This window comes from Rhinolophus sinicus, linkage group LG13 (genome assembly GCF_036562045.2).
Source record: "Rhinolophus sinicus isolate RSC01 linkage group LG13, ASM3656204v1, whole genome shotgun sequence".
NCBI classification, from domain to species: Eukaryota; Metazoa; Chordata; class Mammalia; order Chiroptera; family Rhinolophidae; genus Rhinolophus; species Rhinolophus sinicus.
Window position 1 is genome coordinate 38,957,615 of NC_133762.1, and position 21,022 is coordinate 38,978,636.

General features: G+C 39.1%; 1 protein-coding gene and 2 pseudogenes across 9 annotated transcripts in view; 2 read left to right on the forward strand and 1 right to left on the reverse strand.

The window, feature by feature from the left end:
- The window catches only part of TPX2 (TPX2 microtubule nucleation factor), a 53,610-nt gene extending 34,305 nt beyond the window's left edge, over window positions 1-19,305 (reverse strand). For 3 of the 9 annotated variants that reach the window (XM_019748529.2, XM_074317477.1, XM_074317480.1), the window contains exons 1-4: window positions 18,869-19,004; window positions 16,270-16,363; window positions 3,746-3,917; window positions 1,616-1,738 (exon numbers count right to left, since the gene is read on the reverse strand). In XM_019748529.2, the coding sequence (XP_019604088.2) occupies window positions 1,616-1,738; window positions 3,746-3,851 (229 nt within the window). In that variant the 5' untranslated portion in view covers window positions 3,852-3,917; window positions 16,270-16,363; window positions 18,869-19,004. Of the gene's footprint in view, window positions 1-1,615; window positions 1,739-3,745; window positions 3,918-16,269; window positions 16,364-18,868; window positions 19,005-19,192 lie in introns of those variants that run through there. The other 6 variants (XM_074317483.1, XM_074317479.1, XM_074317482.1 and 3 more) reach the window with 4 other exon arrangements.
- LOC141568065 (oocyte-secreted protein 3-like) lies at window positions 6,403-8,856 on the forward strand (annotated as a pseudogene).
- Window positions 14,839-15,809, forward strand: LOC109456260 (eukaryotic translation initiation factor 3 subunit F; annotated as a pseudogene).
- Window positions 19,306-21,022: the final 1,717 nt, after the last annotated feature.

A 21,022-nucleotide genomic window follows, 5' to 3' on the forward strand; every position in this document is an offset into this window, starting at 1 on the left:
ATAAGGAAATAGACTTGAGCAACACTATCAACCAACTTGACCCAACTGACATTTATGTAACTCTCCACCCAAGGACAGCAAAATACATATTCTTTTGAAGTGCACCCAGAACATTTACCAAGACAGACCATATTCTGGGCCGCCATGAAACAAGTCTCAATACATTTAAGAGGATTTAAGTCAGATAGTGTGTTCTTTGACCTCAACGGAATTAAATCCATCAAGAAATCAACAACAGAAAAGATTTCTGGAACCCCTGCAAATATTTGGAAATTAAATAACACATTTCCAAATAACATGCTAAGTAATTTGCAACTAGTAGACAAGTCCTGGAGAGCCAGTGCACAGCACAGACATTATTCTCAACAATACTGTATTATAAACTTGAAAGTTGCCAACTTAATTGTTCTCAAAACAAAAAAGAAATAATTATGTGATGCGATAGAGGTGTTACTCACATTGCAATATATAAATATATCAAATCAACATGTTGTATTCTTAAACTTATATAATGTTATATATATGTCATTATATCTCAATTTTTAAAAATGGGTCAAAGAAGATATCAAAAGGGAAATTAAAAGTATTTTGAATTGAATGAAAATGAAAACACAGCATATCAAATTTGTCAGATGATGAATGCCAACTATAATTTTATATATATATGCATATATATGTATGTATATACTTACAAGAAGCGGAGTACAGCATTAGGAATAGAGACAGTGGAAATGTAATGGCTGTGTGCGATGTCAGAGCGATAGTGGATGGGGGGGTTCACACAGTGTAAGGGATATAAATGATAAACGTCTAAGTATTACTTTGTCTTGTGCACCTGAAACTAATAAAAAAAAATGCTGATGTACTAAATACGTTGCCAAGATAATGAAAATGGAATCAAGAAAAAAAAAATTTGTCAGATGACACTACAGCAGCACTTAGGCGGGAATTTATAGCAGTAAACTCATTTAAAACAAGAAAGCTTTCAGATCTCAAATCAGTGACTTCAGCTGCCACCTTAACTTAAAAAAAAAAAAAAAGCACACAGAACCCAAAGCAAGTAGAAGGGAAATTATAAAAAACACTGAAATGTACACTTTAAGTGAATTGTAGATATGAATTATATTGAAATATAGCTATTGCTTTTAAAAAATAATTATTTTCAAAGATTTATGACCTCTTAAAGAATGCCTCTTTTGTTCTGATCAAATAGACAATATTCCACAGATTTAGTAACCACCAGTTTAAATGGCAATCATCTCTTAAAATCAGAAACATGACTCAAAGAATTCTTGTACAATGGCAAGCAGTACCTTCTTCTCGCCTACTATTTTGTTTCCCAGCCAGACCTGTAGAAGTTACTTAAATCTTGTCATAAAAAGAAGACAGTTATGTATCTGGCAGTAAAATTCTATGTTAACTTAAGTTCCAAGAGATTATTAAAAACGTGTAGCACATCGTTAGTTTCACATTCCCCATGAAATGAATTAGCCCATTTCACCAATAATAAACCGAGTGATACAGCATTTAGGTAATTCCCCCAGATCCCTCAGGCTCCTAATATGCTGTCCCACCATTCTCCCAAAGAGCTTTTTTCTAATATGTTCTCTCTTACCTGGTCTCAAAGGTGTGACGATAGCTTGCTGAGGAGTAGCCTTCCTCAAAGGAGTTTTGTCCTGAAAAAGCCCTCCTGTCCCATTCTTCCCAGGAAACTTATTCTCCAAATTGGCCTTCTCTTCTGTGAAAAGGTAAGAGTGTCATCATCTACACAATCAGCAAGGAAGTGAAATAAGTCAATGCCATATACTTAAAATGGGGCTTCAGTACACGTCTAACTCATTGGGCAGGTACAAGCCAAGTTCTAGTGATCAGAGGAAATGAGTACACACTATACATCAGAGAGAGACTGTAAAACCTATCACTAAATCACTGGCAACGCTGACAATGTGCTATAGAAAAGGTGACACGCAGGCTCTGCGTGCACAGTGAATAGCTCCTTATCTTCGCTTGCTACACATTTAGGACCGTCCAAGCATGAACCGGCCTTATCTACCACCTAAATACATCATGTTCCTCTTAAAGAAAACTGTAGCCACCAAGATCTGCAGGGCCTACAAGGGACATTTTATTGTCTATCTGAGATGAGGTTCTTCCTCAACTGGGTGGTGAGAGGGGAGCGTGGGGTGTGTGAGGATGGAACAGAGCTAGGCCCTCTCAAGAAATTTTATCTTCGGTTCTGCTGTGTCCGAAAGTCAGCACAAAGCAGTGAAACGCCTGTTCTACCAACAGCCTGCCAATAGACAGAAGTGTCAAAAACATGGTGGGCCTCAGCAATAACACTGTGCATGTACACTGATTGCAACTGTGTAAAAAGATGTGATTATTTAGAATTAGAAAGTAATGTATTAGAACTAAGGTGGTCTTGAAAAAGTAGTGGGATTAATTTTTTTTCTTCCAAACTGTATTTAATAGTGTTGTTATACTAATATTTTCTCTTTCTTGTTTTAAAGAAACACTTAAAAAAAGAGTCAGACAACCCAGCCATTTCCTCAGGGTTTCAGCGGAGCAAGGCCATGGGGAGACCCCTGCAGGGCAGCTGGTCCTCTTATCCACCTTTCTTTCCACACCACTTCCAAGAGACCTCTCCTCTCAGGCTCCCTGGTGGATACCATTAAAGTCTTTTTCCAAGAGAATGGCATATGCCATCACATTTGAACACTCCATTATCAGTGGTAAGTGCGGCTGCAATGGACTCATTTTTGTCCCCATCACATACTGATTTCTCTTAATAAGGGGGACAAGGGCATGAGAAAGAATAAAATGAAGAGGCCCCATCAACTACCAGCTTGCAACATCACTGGTCTCACATATTACTCCAAAGTAACATAAAAACATAACCACATCCTTAGTTAGTGTTGACCTGGTGTCAGGATTTGTGCTCTTATCACTTGACTCAACATCAGGCAATCCTATCTCTGGAGATTGGGTTCTGAGTAGCATAGTCCTTCCATTTAAAAATGAAATGGGGAGGGGTAGCAAGAGGGATGTGAGTGTAATTATAAAAGGGCAACACAAGGATCCTTGTGATCTGTTCAATATCTTGTCTGTGTTGGTGGATACATGACCCTACACAGGTGATAACACTGCATACAACTTAATACACATAAACAAAAATGAGTACATGCGAAATGGGAAATCTGAGTAAGATGGATGAATTGTATGTCAGTATCGTAGTTGTAGTATTATACTCCATGCCCAGTGACAAGTAGAGCAAGTTATTATGTGGCTGCCATCACTACAGACATGTTTTTGAGTCCTAGAGTTTCACTCAACTTTGTTTCATCATATTTCTAAGGAAATATGGATTTCTGGATTTTCCCATATATCCCTAAAGCTTAAATATTTGTCTTTTTTTTTTTTTTTTTATTAAATTTATTGGGGTGACAATTGTTAGTAAAATTACATAGATTTCAGGTGTACAATTCTGTATTACATCATCTATAAATCCCATTGTGTGTTCATCACCCAGAGTCAGTTCTCCTTCCATCACCATATATTTGATATTTGTCATTCTTAACTGCAAAATAACATCAATTTATACTTATAGTCCATTCCCCAAATACTGGGCACTTTAGTTATTTCTCTCATATCATGGATGACAAAGTACGAGTATCTTGGTACAGACAGCCCCTTCTACAAAGCAAGCCATTAACCCTCAAAATGGCCAGAGAAAGCAGACACTTACCAAACCAAGAATCTACGTCTTGGGTTTCTTCCTCATCATTCAAAGATGTGAAATTGATGAAGTCCATGGGTGCATCATAGGAATAAGAGAATTTAATTTGTGACATTGTCCCTGCCTTAACGCAGAAGAGCCGGTTTTTCCCAGTATCTGTGTCACTTCGCAACAGGTCCTTCTAAGGAAAGAAATGGGTCAGAAACTTGGCTGCCCATTAACTAAGGTACTGATTACGTAACAACTACTTTGCTTTTACTACCACATTTGCAACTCTGAAAAATTACCTGGACAATATGTCTTACTTTTCAAATCAAACTAAAAGTTAACTGCTTTTTGGGTAACTTGAAGACATTCCTTGAGGTAGGTATGTTGGAATTAGAAAGAGGAATCTGATGAATGAGTACCTACAACGTGCCATGCACGGTGCTAGGAGTTTTACATTCATTATTTTATTTTCAATCTCTATCTACCATTTTCTAACTTCTAGCCACTACCACGTCTAATTTACTCTCTCTTTGCCCCGAATAACCCAATTTCTGAACACACCATAAATTTTATACCTACCAACCAAAATCCTACTCATCATTCACTGTCCAATTCAATTCTCTATAAACTCTTTTGCAATTTCTACCTACCATACATAATTGTTGCCTCTCCAAAGCCACAGTGCTTTGTTTACCTTTCAATTTTGTATTAGTTAACTATGCAAACATCTCTCCTAGTAGACTGTAAGTTCCTAAAAAATGGATTTTACTTGTGTATACCTCCATCCACCACGGTGCTTATCTTATACATAGTAAGTATCTTATACATAGTAAGAGCTCAATGCAGTTTTGCCAAGTATAGGTTTTCTTTCCCACTTTTCATAAAAACATTGTTACTGGCCATGAAGGAAAAGACTAAAAAATACATAAAAAGCACAACATGCAGATTAGGTCAAAGGAACAAGTCAAAGATATGGGCCCATCCTACTCCTGTGTACAAAGTTGTACACTCCATCCTGTGGAAACCTGTGTAGACTTAAAGTCAGCTCCCACTCCAGCTTTGTACGGTTAAGAAAACAGTTGGAAGTAGTGTGAAAAATAGCCTAACGCCCACATTCACTGGCAGATAATTTCCTGTGAAACCTAATGAGCCATTTGTCTTCATCCAGGGAACAACATGTACTTAAAAGTATTCTGGATCTTGGAAGAGAAGTAGGTATCAGTAAACATTTATATACACGTCTATTGAATTAAGTATCTTTCTTTAAGCCCTTACTTTATTATAAAAATACATGCTCATAAAAAAATTAGATCACAAAAAAGCCTTTATTTTTAAAAAAAATCTACGGGCTGGCCTGGTGGCTTAGGTGGTTGGAGCACCAGGCTCGTGATCCTAACGCTGAGGTTGCAGGTTCGATTCCCACATGGGCCAGTGAGCTGCACCCTCTACAGCTAAGATTGTGAACAACGGCTCTCCCTGGAGCTAGGCTGCCGTGGGCTGCCATGGGCTACCGTGGGCTACCGTGTGCTGCCATGAGGGGCCAGTAGCCAGCCTGAGTGGCCGGCAGCCATCGTGAGCTGCCGTGAGCTGCTGTGAGCAGCCGACCGGTGACAGACTGCCTCAGCATGGCGGGGGACACAACTCATAATACCAGCATGGGCCAGGGAGCTGTGTCCTACACAACTAAACTGAGAAACAACGGCTTGAAATGGAGTGGGGGAGGAGGCGGAAGAAGGGGAAACAAATTGCAATACTCAATATATACCAATAACAAAAGATGAATACAAGTCACATTTGACATCTGCAATTACAAGAGGTGCTCAAAGTAGTTACCATCAACGTAATTTTAATATAGTTTTTTTCTTTTCTTAAAATGTGTATACATGTTTTTGGCACCCTCTGTATAGAAACTTTTAAAAATAGGATCATTGACGTTTGCATCTGCTTCACATATTGTAAGCAGTTTCCATGTCGATGAATAACGACATCCCATCGATGGCTGTGCTATAATTTACTTTTCCCCTATTTTTAGGCTTCTCCCAATATTTTCACTTTAAAGATACTACTAGAAGAATATCCTTGGAGCTGAATTTCTGTATATATCCATAATCCTTCCCCTAAGATACATTCTTAAAGATGGAATTGCTGGCTCTTGATATATACTGTGAAAATGTTCCTCAGAAGAGTAATACCCACTGACGCTACCAGAGAGGTGTGCCAGTTCCCCAAACTGTCACTGATTCTGGGCACTAACGGCCATCACTGCTCATTTTCTCTATGGTATTATACCACTATATCTCTACTCTGAGAGAAATCACAAGATGAGTTACACCCAACCTCACTGCTAGCTGAGTGCTTTAGCCAGCATTTCATTAGCTTCTCTCAGTGGCCTGGGATAATTTAGAAGGTTTTCAGTGCCTCCGAAACACTTGTTCTGACACATATTTGGTTTACATAGTGACATCAATCTATGGTACCAGAGAACTTCGTCTTCCCATGGTCTCCTATAAACTTTCGCAGTCATGTCAATGCCCCAAGGGAGGTACTTAGAGTAGAAATATGAAATTTTGGAATTAGGAGGAATCATAGATAATGCCGAATATTTGCAGGTAATAGATAGGGATTAATTAATGCAAAAAGGGGCCCTCCAAGATCACACAACAATAACACTAATGATCATGGTAAAAACAGTTACCAAAGGTGCCAGATACCATAAAGTATTAAATATGTACTAGTTTAATACTCTTATCTTGTAAAACAGCAATTATTACCCCCATCCTAGAAGAGGAAGCGGAAGTTAAGAGAGATTAAACGACTTGTCCAATAGCGCAGTTATGTAAAGGCAGAACTAAGTCTCAAAATGAGGCTCCTGACTTCAGTATAACGAGCTTTCCACATTGCTCTGCCCTCTCACTCTGTGAATTAGAGAAACATGTTAATGTAGTGAAAGTTTCTATTTTCGTAGAAAATAGTATTATATTTCCAAATAGATCCATTCTCCATAGTCTTTTGACCTGAATAGAGGATTCTTTATTATCCTTATTCTAAATTTTGCACTCTTCCCCATTTCTACTTTCAGAATTTAATTTAATTCAATAAGCTGTTATTATACACTTACAAAGGGCTATAACATGCGGGTTTGATGTCGAAGCTCCTTTCTTACTAATATTCAAGGATGAGACACTAAGTCTCATACAAAAAGTAGAAGATATAGTCTCAGACACAAAGGAATTTAAAATCTAGACAGTAGCTAAAGTCCTTTCACACTCAATAAACAAGATAGTATACAATATTTAAATTATATAGTATGAACTATAAGAATAAAGAGAATTAGAAATTAACATGGCTTAAATCAAGCCACAGTTAAATATTTTTCATTGAACAACATCAAAACAGTAGGAAGCAGTCAACTTCTTATTGCCTTTGTGGAGTTAGGACTGCTGTTTCTACTCGTTTCCTTGATTTGGATGTGTTCTGCAAAAGCCAGCTGCCCTAGAAAGAGAACAAAACTGGAAGCAGGGTGCACGTTATTAACAAGGCTATGGTGGAAGTCCAGGAGAGACACAGTGGTAGTTTGGGTCAAGATATTGATCATGGAGAAGTGAACAGACATGAGAAAAACTTTAAAGGTAACAGTGAGAAGATTCAATGGCAGACTATATAAAGAAAAGAAGGAATTGGGAGTAAATCCTAGCATCTCTTGGGTTGGAAGTTGGATGGATTATGGTGCTATTGACTGAGACGGAGAGGACAAACAGAGAATGGGCTAAAAAAATCAGTTCTGTATAGCACCTGTACCTTCTGAGAGGACTATCTCAAGTATCCACTTGGATATCTAGTAGCTAATTGGAGAGATGTCTAGGTCAGACGTAACATTCTGATCTCCCAAGGTAACGGGGTCCAAACGGTAATAACCCAAGTATGATTTTCAGCCCCAGCTCTTTTTTAGTTCTCAGACCGAGTCATTTCATTTTCTCCATACTGATTGCACAATCTGCTACTATGTGGCACACAGCCATGGGCAAAAAGTTAAAAGATGGGATCTATTTTCAAAGAGCTCAAGCTTTCCAAGGACATTAGGTATTGGGGAACTTAATACCGGTATGGGTGCCCTAGAAAAGATGTGGCCCTCTGCTCCTCCAGAAAATAAAGTCTCAAGGAGCTGCCACTATGGTTCTTTCTCAGTGTTGGTGGAATGCAGCCATTTTAATTTTCACTCTATAGCTAAAAGAGCACTATTTTGTCAAGATGAATTGGTAGGCCCTGACCAATTATTTCTAGAGACTGGCTGTTAGGCAATTCAAGTGTGAATTTGAATTTGATTATCCTGTTAGTCTCTGTGGAACTGTAACAGATTTTCTCTGACGGACTGCCATTCAATCCTGAACTTATACACCGAGGAATCAATTTCTGCTGAACTTCATCTGGATGTGTATGGTTCTCAGCTCCTACGTCGCACCTAACAGCACTGAATTGAGTAGTATCTTTGTCGTATCCACCTACTCAACAATGGTTCTTGGCACAGGACAGACTGTGCGATATGTGGCTATGCCCACTTCAGAGAACACTAGTCAACACCTTTTGATGGACTACACAATTACTCACGTCCAAGGAATTTCACCCAGCCTTTCATCTATGAAATCTAGAAGCTTGTGCCCGTGGACATTCAGCAACAACACAAAAGTAGCCCAGTTTACCGATGTCATGTGACATTTTATTTTTATATATTTACATGATTTTAATTAATTTTAATCTATTGTAATCCCCTTCGTGATGCCTTTGAGAGAGGCCATTTGTGGTTTTGTCAATGTGGACACAAATCCATGAATAAAACTTGACATACTTTGTTGCAAAAAAACCCAAAAAACAGGAAGCATACTATAATGGAAGTCACCTCCTTGAATGCCACCTTTCAAGCTTAGAGTAGCCACAGGACAGTTCTGGCCAATGAGAAGAAAGTAGAAATCTGCTGAGGGATTCACAGGAAAACGCTTGCTTTCCAGGTGTAGCTACAGCCCTTGTTTCTGCCCTTTCCCTTCACCCTTCTTCCTGCCTTGAAGGTAGACGTACGGCTACAGTTACAGCAGCCATTGTGTACACAAGTGGATGGCCAAGAGCATAACAGACACTGACCCTGAGATCACTGAGCTACTGATTACTAATGAATAAATATCAGCAATCATTTACCTCCGGACAGTAATGCTCTTTTTGTATAAACCATTAGAGTTACATTTTCTGTCTTACAGCCAAAAACAATTCCAACAAACATAGAAGTACAGGATTCTAGCCATGTCTCTGGCATTTATAAGATATAGCGCAGGTGCCAAAAAACTGTATACAAGTGGACACTTTGGTCAACGTTGCTCAAGCAGTAGTTCGCTGTAATCAGAAGTATCTGGACGCTGATGGTAACCACTTTGAGCACCTCTTTTAATTGCAGAAGTCAAACGTGACTTATATTCATCTTTTGTTTTCAGTATATATTGAGTATTACAATTTTAATACAGTGTTCCTTTCTTAAAATGTGTATACATTTTTTTTGGCACCATTTTTTTTGGCACTCTCTGTATATATGGCAATGGGCAAGTCACTCTACTTTTCTGCCTACCTACTTCCCATAAACATTTCAAGAGCTATGAAATATACTGCCAGAAGATATAACCATTGTCTTTTGACCTACTGATACCTTTCCTCTCCTTGACCACATTTCTATTCAAAAGACCCTTACTGAAAGATTTCCCAATGACTGACAGTGGCTAAAATTCCCCTTCTGCAAAGAGGAAGTTTTCCTATTCTTGTGAACAAACATGCTGGAAGACATGGGAAAATCTTGGATTCCCATGATCTTAATGCCTAACCCAGGTCACTGGGAACACTTCCCAGGCAGGAATGTAATGAAGACAACTAAAGCTGGGGGAGGGAAGAGGCTGGAATGTAACTTGCAACAACCCCACTTAGCCTCCTAAAACCCAGGATTCCTCCAAAACATGCTGCTGAAAACCACCTGGAAAGTATTCAAATTTAACCCCTCACACCCCTTTTTCTTTTTTTAATTATGGAGTTACACTGCTAGCACTCTTTGGAGTGCAATTTGCATTTTTCTTTTTGAGAGATCTTGCCAAATGTAGAAATTTATCTTACAGATATGTATTTATGCATAAGTAAGTATATGAAAGTACACTATGGAATTGTTCTTAAAAGTGAAAAAAATGAAAACCCAAATTCTACCAATAGGCGATTGGTTGAATCAATTATGGCACAAATGTATAATGAAATAGTAATTTAAATATTAGGTAACTCTACATATGTGATTATATGTACAGAATGAGCTCCAAGAGCTATTAAATGAGAAAAGCTAATGCAGAAGTGTGTGCTCCCATTCACGTTAACAAGAGGAAAACGGTAATATGTACTCATATATACCTTTGTATATACATAAACTATTGTGGAAGGAGACACAAAAGTGTTAACAGTTCTTGGGTCTGAGAAGAAATCTGGGAGTTCGTGGTCAGGGGAATACTTTTCACTATAGGAACTTTTATATTCTTTAAATATGTTTTATTGTATAAATGCGTATCTTTTCAGTTTAAAAAACTAGTTAAGCAGTATTTATTTCCCCCTAAATCTGTTTACAGTCTACAAGACACTGGGCTTTCTGGAATTTTTATTAAATAGTCTTAAATCCAGCAATAATTGTTAAACCTCTTGATTTTTGGAACTAATGCTTCCCACTTACACAGTCTATATACACTGGCTACTAACTCCACATTCTCTTTTGTAATGTTTCTGTATAAAAATAAAATGTTCCTGGTATGAACTTAATAAAACGGTATATAAAATTGAAAAAACAAGTTAAAAATAATAATAGCTATGAGTTACTGAGTACTTACGACATGCCAGGCACTGTTGACAGTGTTTTGCATGTATTAATTCACTAAATCCTCGCAATAACCCTATGAAGTAGGTCCTGTTATTACCTTTCTTTTACAGAAGTGGAAAATGAGGCACAGAGAGATTACTACTAGTTCATGGTCACACAGCTAAGAAGTAGCAGGGCCAGAATTTGAACCCAGATAGGCCCTCAAGGATATGACCTTATCCACTGCACCATCCACTACCTTTCATATTTATTTAAATATAGATATCTGTATAGGTCAATATCAATGGTCAAGGCACAAGAGACAAAACCACTTATAGGTAATAATAACTTCCAAACACTGAATGTCTACTACAGGCCAAGCACCTTAACGGGCGCTTCACATAAATCATCTCACTTAACCTGAATTAACAATACAGAAGGTAGGTATTATCATCATCACCACTTTACAAACAAGGAAACAAGCTCAGAGAAGCAAAGCTACTCCAAGACCACAAACTAGTGTAGCAGTGCTAATTTTAAGACCAGGTCTGTAGGATTCCAAAATCTGGGGTCCCTATAACAGTTTTCCTACAAATATCCCTTCAAAAATGAAGTAGGCGACCAAATCTTGCTACCCTGTTAGACAAAAATCATAAACTCTGCTCTATACAAAACACTAAGCATCCCTGACAAGTTGTTCATAAAAAACACTCTGACAGATTAAAAACCCTATTCTAAATATACCAGGAAAGCTCTGAGCTCAATCTTCCCCTAAAGTAAAACACAGCCCCTCACTGTCTTTTTCTAAGTTTGCACTCTTGCGTGTAGTTTTTACTATATATATTAGGTTGGTGGAAAAGTAATTGTGCTTTAAAAGGTTGAAAATAATTGCAAAAACTGCAATTACTTTTGCACCAACATAATAAGATGGAAGTTAGCCTGAGCCTTAGTGGATATTCTAAGTAAAGGAGACTATGAAGAGAGGGTATTCAAGCTTCAGGAGGAGGCGTGTCTTTTGAGGTCTAGGACTACACTGAATTGGTGAGGATTAAAAGGCAAGGGGCTCAAACCCAAATATGCCCAATCTTTATTTAGTTGAAATTTTAAAACCCAAATACTATTTTTAACAGGACCCCTTCTCAAAAAAAGCTTCTTTTGGGCCAGCGGGGTGGCTCAGGCAGTTAGAGCTCCGTGCTCCTAACTCCGAAGGCTGCCGGTTCGATTTCCATATGGGCCAGTGGGCTCTCAACCACAAGATCGCTGGTTCAATTCCTCGAGTCCCACAAGGAATGGTGGGCAGCGCCCCCTGCAACTAAGATGGAACATGGCACCTTGAGCTGAGCTGCCGCTGAGCTCCCAGATGGCTCAGTTGGTTGGAGCGCATCCTCTCAACCACAAGGTTGCTGGTTCGACTCCCACAAGGGATGGTGGGCTGCGCCCCCTGCAACTAGCAACAGCAACTGGACCTGGAGCTGAGCTGCGCCCTCCACAACTAAGATTGAAAGGACAACAACTTGAAGCTGAACAGCACCCTCCACAACTAAGATTGAAAGGACAACAACTTGACTTGGAAAAAAGTCCTGGAAGTACACACTGTTCTCCAATAAAGAACTGTTCCCTTCCCCCAATAAAATCTTTTAAAAAAAAAAGCTTATTTTGAACTATCTTTTGGTGTAGTATGGCCAACTCAGGAGACCATCCCCTCTTCCCCAAAATGGGAACAAATAAGTAAATACATATCCATTGAGAAGCATTAGTCTCCTCAGTAAAGGGTGACTGCACAAGTACATGAACAAAGCCAAAAGCAACTACGGGCTTATGCCAATTTCACCACACTGCCTCTCCCATAAATAATAAATATTAGGATGTAAAACCTTCAAAAATTAAAGAGCACAAGGCCTAGTGGGAAATAGAGCAGGCCAGGGTCAAAGCCAACTGTTTAAATGAGAAAACCTCACGCATGGTGGGAACTGGATGCCTTCCTGCACCCCTTAATCAAGATTGAATTTCTGTCAACAGGTCTCACTGGAAAAAAAAAAAAAAACAGCATATGCGTCAACCACATTCCCCCAAACAAATTAAACTGCCAAGCAAGAGAATCAGCATCACATTTCAAAATTATCAGAATCTACCATAGCTTCAGACTCCTGCAAATCTAGAAACACTGTAAGTTAAAAAATAGCTCTTTCTGACCAATAATCCTACAGTAGACATGAGGAAAACGCCTGTCCCCAACTAGTTAGGTTCCTTTTAAAAGCTGCCTATCAAGTACCATCCACCATGTCATACAGCTATTTTTTTGTTTCCAAAAAATGACAACAAAGGATAGATATAATCCCTTCCCTTAAGGAACTCACAGTTGAATGGAGAATACAATTATGATACAGGGTGATCCCTGCTGTAATGGGGAATAAACCAAGGGCAACTAAGGATAAACGATGCAAGTGCAGAGAAGAGGAACAGAGTGAAGAAGGGTCAGAGCAGGCTTCCTGGTGAAACTGATACCCAAACGATACAGGCAGACATGCAGAGCTCTATAGGCTAAGGATGAATGTTGACCTTTTCTAAGGCAAGAGACAAATGGAAAGGGCAAACAAATGTGCGTACACAATTGAGGAAGACTGCAAAAGAGGCAATGTAACCTATATCCACAGTCATCTGAAATCAACCTCCATCACCTCCTGTCTCTCTTCACTCTCAAACCAAAAATAACTAGCCTTGACAAGCTCTATAAATCAAAAGGTGCAGGTTCAGAGTGGGTGGGGGAAGTGGCAAAAGGGTGCATTCTAAGGTAGAGATGAAATAGTGGACTAGCAGCTCCTAAGAAAACCAAAGATTAGTGTGATAGATGCTCTCAATTGAGCACCTCACTCACTATCCAGCTTTCAAGCATCGTCCTGCCTATTTCTATTGAAGGAAAAATCATGAATTAAACAACTGGTCATTTAATAGAATAAACAGGGCAAGTCAAGACTTCATTTAGAAGTGTAGTTAGTTAAGATGGTCCCATCCCAGGCAGTGCCATTTCCCAGGGACATCCTCTCCTACTTTCACAAGGGGTAAGAGATCCTATTACAGTACTACAAGTTAAATAGAGTTTTCATCTTCCCCAGGGAGAAAACACCTACTTTTTTTTTTTTTTTTTTGGACATAAGGGATCAGCAAGAGTCAATAAATGGCAACATAATCCAGCGTGCAATTTTAACTGTTAATCAAAGTCACAAACTAAGTCTGAAGGAAGTTAATGGACTTTATGTTTCCACATTTGTGTTTGCTAACTTCTATGTTGAAATCGGATCTGTTTACAGAAACAGATCTATGAAGCTTCCAAAATTGGGTCAATTTAAAATCCAATGACAATCCCTCACCGTCCACTCAGAAGTCAGCACAGGACACATGGACACTTGTTGTAACTCGTCACTGTCCAGAAACCTCAAGCAAATATATTTTCTATCATTTCTCTCCAAAACTTGTCATTTTCATATCATCTCTCTGAAGAACTACAAAATTAGTTCTGCTTTATTCAATTTATCCATAGACTCTATAGTCCATAATTCACTCTTATACAACTAATAGGACCTGGATAGGAATCAATAACGCTGTTTACCTCTAGGCCAAATAGTGACACAGATCTTTGTAGAATATTAAGAGAAAATCTTTGTGGAATATCAGTCTTCTGATGTTCCAATAGTAAGAAGCTGCAAGTTTATAAGCGTTGATAGTGGGGCTACAGGTTACAATCCTCATCAAATCTCAATCACTCAGTCTTGTAGAGATTTATATCCTTCAAAAGGTTTGGGAAGTAGACACACGCATCTAAAAAAGTGATTACCTATGAGGTGGCAGGGAGTGAGGTAGACAGTGACAGGGTAGGAAGACTTTTAACTACTGCAAATCTTTTTTATATAATTTTGATTTTTGCACAGTGTGAATGTGTTACATATTTTTTAAAATATAAATTTGTGCCTATGTGAATAGACATTGTTAGCAGGTAGGTAAAGCAGCACAATTTTCTTATGAGGCGATTTGGTGTTATGTACCAAAGTCTTAAAAATAAGCATTCTTTTCGACCAATGATTTCACTGGGTAAACTACTACAGTGGAACCATATAATGAAATACCATATAGCCATTAAAATTATGTTACACAACATTCTAACGGCAGGAAAAAATGTTCATAACCTAAGTATTAAGTGAAAAACATAATGGTTTTTAGTGCATGATATTTTAAAACCAAATACAGCCCTCTCAATAAGATGGCCACACCAGCAGTACCTGCGAGTGCTTCCCCTGCCACTCCAGCCCTCGCCCAGACTGCAGGCCCCGCCTCAGCCTCAGCCCCCTCAGCTCCAGCGCCAGCTCCATCCTCATCCCCAGACCCAGCGACAGCAGCGCAGACCCCAACAGTCACTGGCTGGTCCTACTCTACCAGGCCCCTTCCCTGGCAACCATGTGATCCAGTTGCATCCTGTCATTTTGGCCTCCATCATGGACAGCTACAAGCGATGCAATGTGGGGCTGCCCGGGTTATCGGGACCCTGCTGGAACCACTGACAAGCACTCAATGGAAGTTACTAATTGCTTGTCAGCGCCACACAATGAGCCAGAAGATGAGGTGGCTGTTGACATGGGATTTGCTAAGAATATGTATGAATTGCACAAGAAAGTCTCTCCCAGTGAGCTCGTCCTGGGCTGGTACACTCAGGTCACGCCATCATGGAGCACTCTGTGTTGATCAATAAGCACTACAGCTGGGAAACCCCCAACCCCATTCACCTCACTGTGGACACGAGGCTCCAGAACGGCCGCATGAGCTTTAAGGCCGATGGCAGCACTTCAACTGCGTGTCCTGAGGAGGAACGTGGGGGTGATCAGAGTGAAACATGCATATTATGACACTGAACGCATTGGAGTTGACCTGAGCATGAAGACCTGTTTTTGCCCCAACCAGGTGATTGGGCTCTCAAGTGACATGTAGCCAGTGGCAGGGCCCTCAGCTCGCATCCAGGATGCCCTAAGCAGTGCTGCAGTACGCAGACGTGCTGTCTGCAAAGGTGTCGGCTGGCAATACCGTGGGCCGCTTCCTGATGAGTCTGGTTAACCAGGTACCCAACATAGTTCCCAAGGACATCAAGACCATGCTCAACAGCAACATCAATGACCTGTGATGGTGACCGACCTGGCCCATCTCATACAGTCACAGATTGCCTCAACGAGAAACTTGTAACCTGGGAAGGGGCCCCAAACAGCACTCCTGCCATTCGGGAACCCAATCCTAGGACTCAGGATGGAGTGAAGTAGAAATGGCTCCTTGTGGTTTGAGTCACACTGAATCTGTCAACTGCTTGTGATTCTAAATGAACATAGCTGAACTTTTGTAAAAAGAAAAAAGGAAAAAAAAAGAAAAAAAGAAAATATATATATATATATATATACATACATACATATATATATATATATATATATATATATATAGACACAAAAACATTGGAAAGGAATCTATCAAAATATTAGCCATGGTTTATATGAGAAGTGGGATAATGGGTTATTATTTGTTTTATTTGCTTTTCCAATATTAAATAAATTTTCTTCCAAAACGTTACTTTATAAAGATACATTGAACTTATTTAAACACTTTTGAAGATAATTTATTAATGTTCCCTTTATTCCTGTGGACATAACCTTACCTGTGGTTTAATGTCAGTCCACTCAAAGTTGCAATATACACCTTCACCTCTTTTCTGAAATCTTGAAGTCTAGAAAGTACTTCTTTTAAAGAACCTGGAAGAAGCAGAAAGATGATGCGACTCTGTGGTAAAGTATTTAGATACCCACTCTCTCAATAGCATGGATTCCCCCTCAAATGCCAAACTTCTTAACAGATTGCTGTTTCATCAGTGCAAAAGTGTTCTTAAAACTTTTTAGTGTCCATTTGCTGTCTCCTGGTATCTTTTGATATTACCTACTTCCACTTTAAAGCCATCTTTCCAAAACCTGCAATTTAGGAACACTGACACCAAGAGGTGGTAGAGTGCCCTTGTATCCTACTCAAACAGGACAAACAGTAGGCATGCTTACAGTACGAACAAAAAAGTTTGTCTTACTACCTTTTTTTATTTTAAAAAAGTAGAAATACAATTTTTAAAAAATTTCCAAAGTTCCTACATACAATTTTATACCCTTCTCACTAATCTTTAATCTTCCCCAGTCAAGTTTCTCTATGCAAACAAACAAAAGCAGACCCCCCCCCTCCCAGTTATCTATACACCTTTTTCACAAAGTACCTTGGGCTGCTGATCTCTATGTCCCTCTCTCAAACCTGTGTCTAATCTATTCACAGACTTGCTTGGGCCATTCCATCTCCCTACAGTCAATTCTGCTTCCTACCTTTACGCATGGCAAAGAATATTAAGTGCGCCAAAGGGCATTTAAATCTCCCTTCCTCCCTTCTTCCCCAGCAATTCAAAAAGAATTAGGGAAGAAACCCAGGAAAGGCTGAAGAAAAAATATATAAGGGATATAGAAAAACTCTAAACCTCTCCTGGTACCTAAATAAAAAATGAAGGACCTCCCACATAATCCCATCTCCTGGAGAAGCTTAACTGCAACTGTAGGATAAAGTAACTTTATTAAGGTTAGACTATACGGACTTAAGCATAAGGCTGGCCAAAATATTAATAACCCTATTTTATTTACACAGTTTTAAAGTTTAAACAAATTTACCAACCCAGCTGAATACATCGTTTTTCATACCTGCAATTTTGCAGTCAATTTAGATAATGCCCTCCTGCCTATCCAATTCAAGAGATATTAAGCGGTGATTTTTATACACCAAACTGCTTATCAAGAGCCAATGTGTGTCCCACCTGCTTCACAAAGCTACCCTTGCCTGTTTTAAGCCTCATTGATCTCCCTCTCCTCTAAATTGCCAGGGCATTTACAGTACAAAACAGTAGAGCACTCAGATGCTGTCTCGTCTTGTTTTGATTGTCACTTGTCAATTTGAATCAGTCTTTTGTCCTCAAGCATATCAGAAAACCCTAAGAACATCATACACCTGTACACCCACAGTAGTTAACACTAACCTGAGCACACAGCACACCCTAAAAGTTCAATTAATTAGCTAAGTGACCTGGGAGCCACAATTTTGATCCCAAGAGTGATAGCTTAATACTGAGCTGACTCACCCAACAATGCTACTCCAAAACAACCAAGGGTGATACCGTGTTTCCCCGAAAATAAGACCTAGCCGGACAATCAGCTCTCACACGTCTTTTGGAGCAAAAATTAATATAAGACCCAGTCTTATTTTACTATAAGACCAGGTATGATATAATATAATACCAGGTCTTATTTTACTGTAAGACCGAGTCTTATATAATAAATAAAAAAATTAAAAAAAAATAAAATATATATATATATATATATATAAAATGTAATACTGGGTCTTATACATTAATTTTTGCTCCAAAAGACGCATTAGAGCTGATTGTCCGGGTAGGTCTTATTTTTGGGGAAACAGGGTATAGGGGTGGCCTCACCAGGGGTATGATACACTGAGGCCACAACACAAGAATATCCTTATGATAGCAGTAAATAGCTTGCTTTTGATATATGATGATGGTGAGACGAATTTTTAAAAAAGGCAATAGGATGTCAAAGACAAGGTAAGACGGAACCTGGATGCTGTCTTCTCCTAGACGGGACTGATTTTGGGGAAGTCCTTGGTACTTAACTACTAGAAAATTGTATATGAGAAATAGAAACCATCTATGAAAAAAAAGGGTGGGGGGGGAAGGAATCCTACAATATTATAGCCTGATTCACACTTCATTCCTCTCCAATCTATAAATGTTCTAGGACAAGAAATTAGAAAGGCAATTAATACCTGGTTATTTGATACAAAGGGGGAGGACTGGGCAGATGTGGATGAAACAGAGTTAATTTAAAATCCCAAATATACAACTTCAAGTGGAATTAAACTCTCCCTCAATTATGTTCTCACCCCACCTCAATTACCTTTCTATCTTACGCAATAGTTTTAAAATATAGTTGGTTATGACCACATCTATTTTCCTCCACCAAATGCCACACTTCTTGAGGGCGGTGCTACTGTTTCATCCATTTCTCTAAACTTATCCAGACTGTGGACTTCAGTTTCCTCCTCTATAAAGTGAAGTTAAGAATAGCACCTACTTCACTGGCTTGGTGCGAAAATTAAACGAGAAAATGCCTAGCCCAGTACATGCTTATTTCATGTATGTGTGGTAAAACAAAAATTGTTACCATTACTACGGGCCTACAGTCTCTCACAGCTCCGTCTTCCCCTTCTTTCCCACGGCCAGTCTCCACATCTACCTGCAGACACAGCCTCCTAGGCTCGGTCCGGACAGATTTCCCGGAAAAAAATCCTGTAACGAAGAGAAGGGTAGCCGGAAGCCCGGCTCCCACTCCGCGGGGCCAGGACCGCGCCCCACAACAAAAGCCTCAGAAACCCGGGCATAGAGACATGGACCGCACTGGGGGCTTGGAGGCGACCACTAGCCGTTCGAAAATCAGGCAAAAGGCACTCCCGTGCCCAACTGCTCCCCTTTTCTCCCCATGGCTCACCTTGTCTCAGCTGTTAACACCCGAGCGCCCGCAAGAACCGCCGCGGGATTCATTCAATACCGTTGAAAATTTGAACCCAGGCTCGCCAGTCGAATGCACCAATCAGAGTGCCGGAAACCCGCAATCCCAGCCTCCCGATTGGCCCTTAGAGATCACACGACACCGGAAGTCAGGATGAGGGACAGGCAAACAACCGGGCCTGGAGGTTCTTGGGAAATGTAGTCTCAGGCGACTGCGTGAGCTCATTGGAACAACTCAGATAAAGAATTTACTACAAGGCCCAGAATGCTCGACTCCTAACTATTTGGGAAAGGTGGTACCAATTGAAGAGATGGGGAATCGATTTAGATAACAGAACAGCGCCCATCCTGGACCTTCCCAAAACTTTCACGGAAGAAAACTTTAGATTTGTTCATTATTCCTGTAGTTGTGCATTGTGCCTGTATATTCATAGGAATTCACTTAATTAATTAATATGTATTCCCCTGCATGACACATAGACTCGCCCTCAGCCTCTCTGCCAATGAGTCTCTCAAATTCTTCATCTAGTCCACTCCCTGATGTTACTGGTCTAAAGCCGCAGTTTATTGGGTGTGTTGTCCTTCTGGTTTAATTCCAACTACATCGATGTTGTAGCCTCGTAGTGTAGAAGAGAAAACAAACGCTCAGAAGTTGTCTAAAATCTCGTATTAAGTGGAGGAGACAGTATTTGAATTAAGAACGTCTGGGCCTATATCTCATCGATAATCAATTAGAAAAGAATAGCAATGACGAGAACAAAAAGGTCGCCATTTATAATAACAACAGAAACTACAAAGATTTAAAAATAAACCTAAGACCTTTATGGGAAAATGAAAAAAATGTAAAACGTCGTTGAATAACTAAAAATAATTAAATGATGTGGATATGTGTTATTAATGGATGGGAAGATCCAATATTGTAAAGATGTTAATTCTCCGTATTAAAAGCTCAAGGCAATTCCAATGAAAATCCCAATAGGTTTTGTTACAGAACTTGCCGAGTTAATTCTAAAGAATCATATGGAAGAAGAAAAACACAAGAAGTGGCATCTGAATTTTGAAAAATAATAGGGGGAAATTGCCATAGCATATTTCATAAACATTAACATATGAAGTTATGGTAATTTTTTAAAGTATGGTTAGTTCACTCCACGGGGATACGATCAGCAAAATCCAGATAGGAAACCTCTACAGGACAAAAGATGTAGTTTCTTCAAAAAATAAACTGCGAGGGTTTTTTGGTTGGTTTGGTTTGGTTTAGTTTGTTTTTTAATACTTCTGACTTTTAGAGATACATATAGAAATGGTAGGGATGAAATGACTAGAATTTCCTTCAAAATAATTGGGAGTATGTAGGGGAGGGAAGTAGTAGTACAGATGAAACAAAATTAGCCACAAATTGAGACTTGTTGAAGCTGAGTGACAGGTTCATGATGCATATATGCATATACATACTCATATACAGATATGTGTTTAAAATTTTCCACCAAGTTTTTTTTAAAGTAGGGTATTGCCATAAAAAAAAATCAAAAGTTTAAAAGTCCAGAAACAGACCCATGTATATCAGAATTTAGTAAACGCTGAGTAGAATTTCAGATCAGATGGAAACAAACAAATAATAGAGTTGGGACAGTTGCTTTTCATTTGGAGGAAATATTATGTTAGATTTTTATCCCGTACCAGTTACAAAAATAAACTTCAAATGAATTAAAACCCAAAGGACATTCAAAAATTAAAAAGCTTTAAAGTTTTAAACGAATATGTTTATGACATCGGGGTAGGAAATATTTAAATAAGACATAGGGAAAAA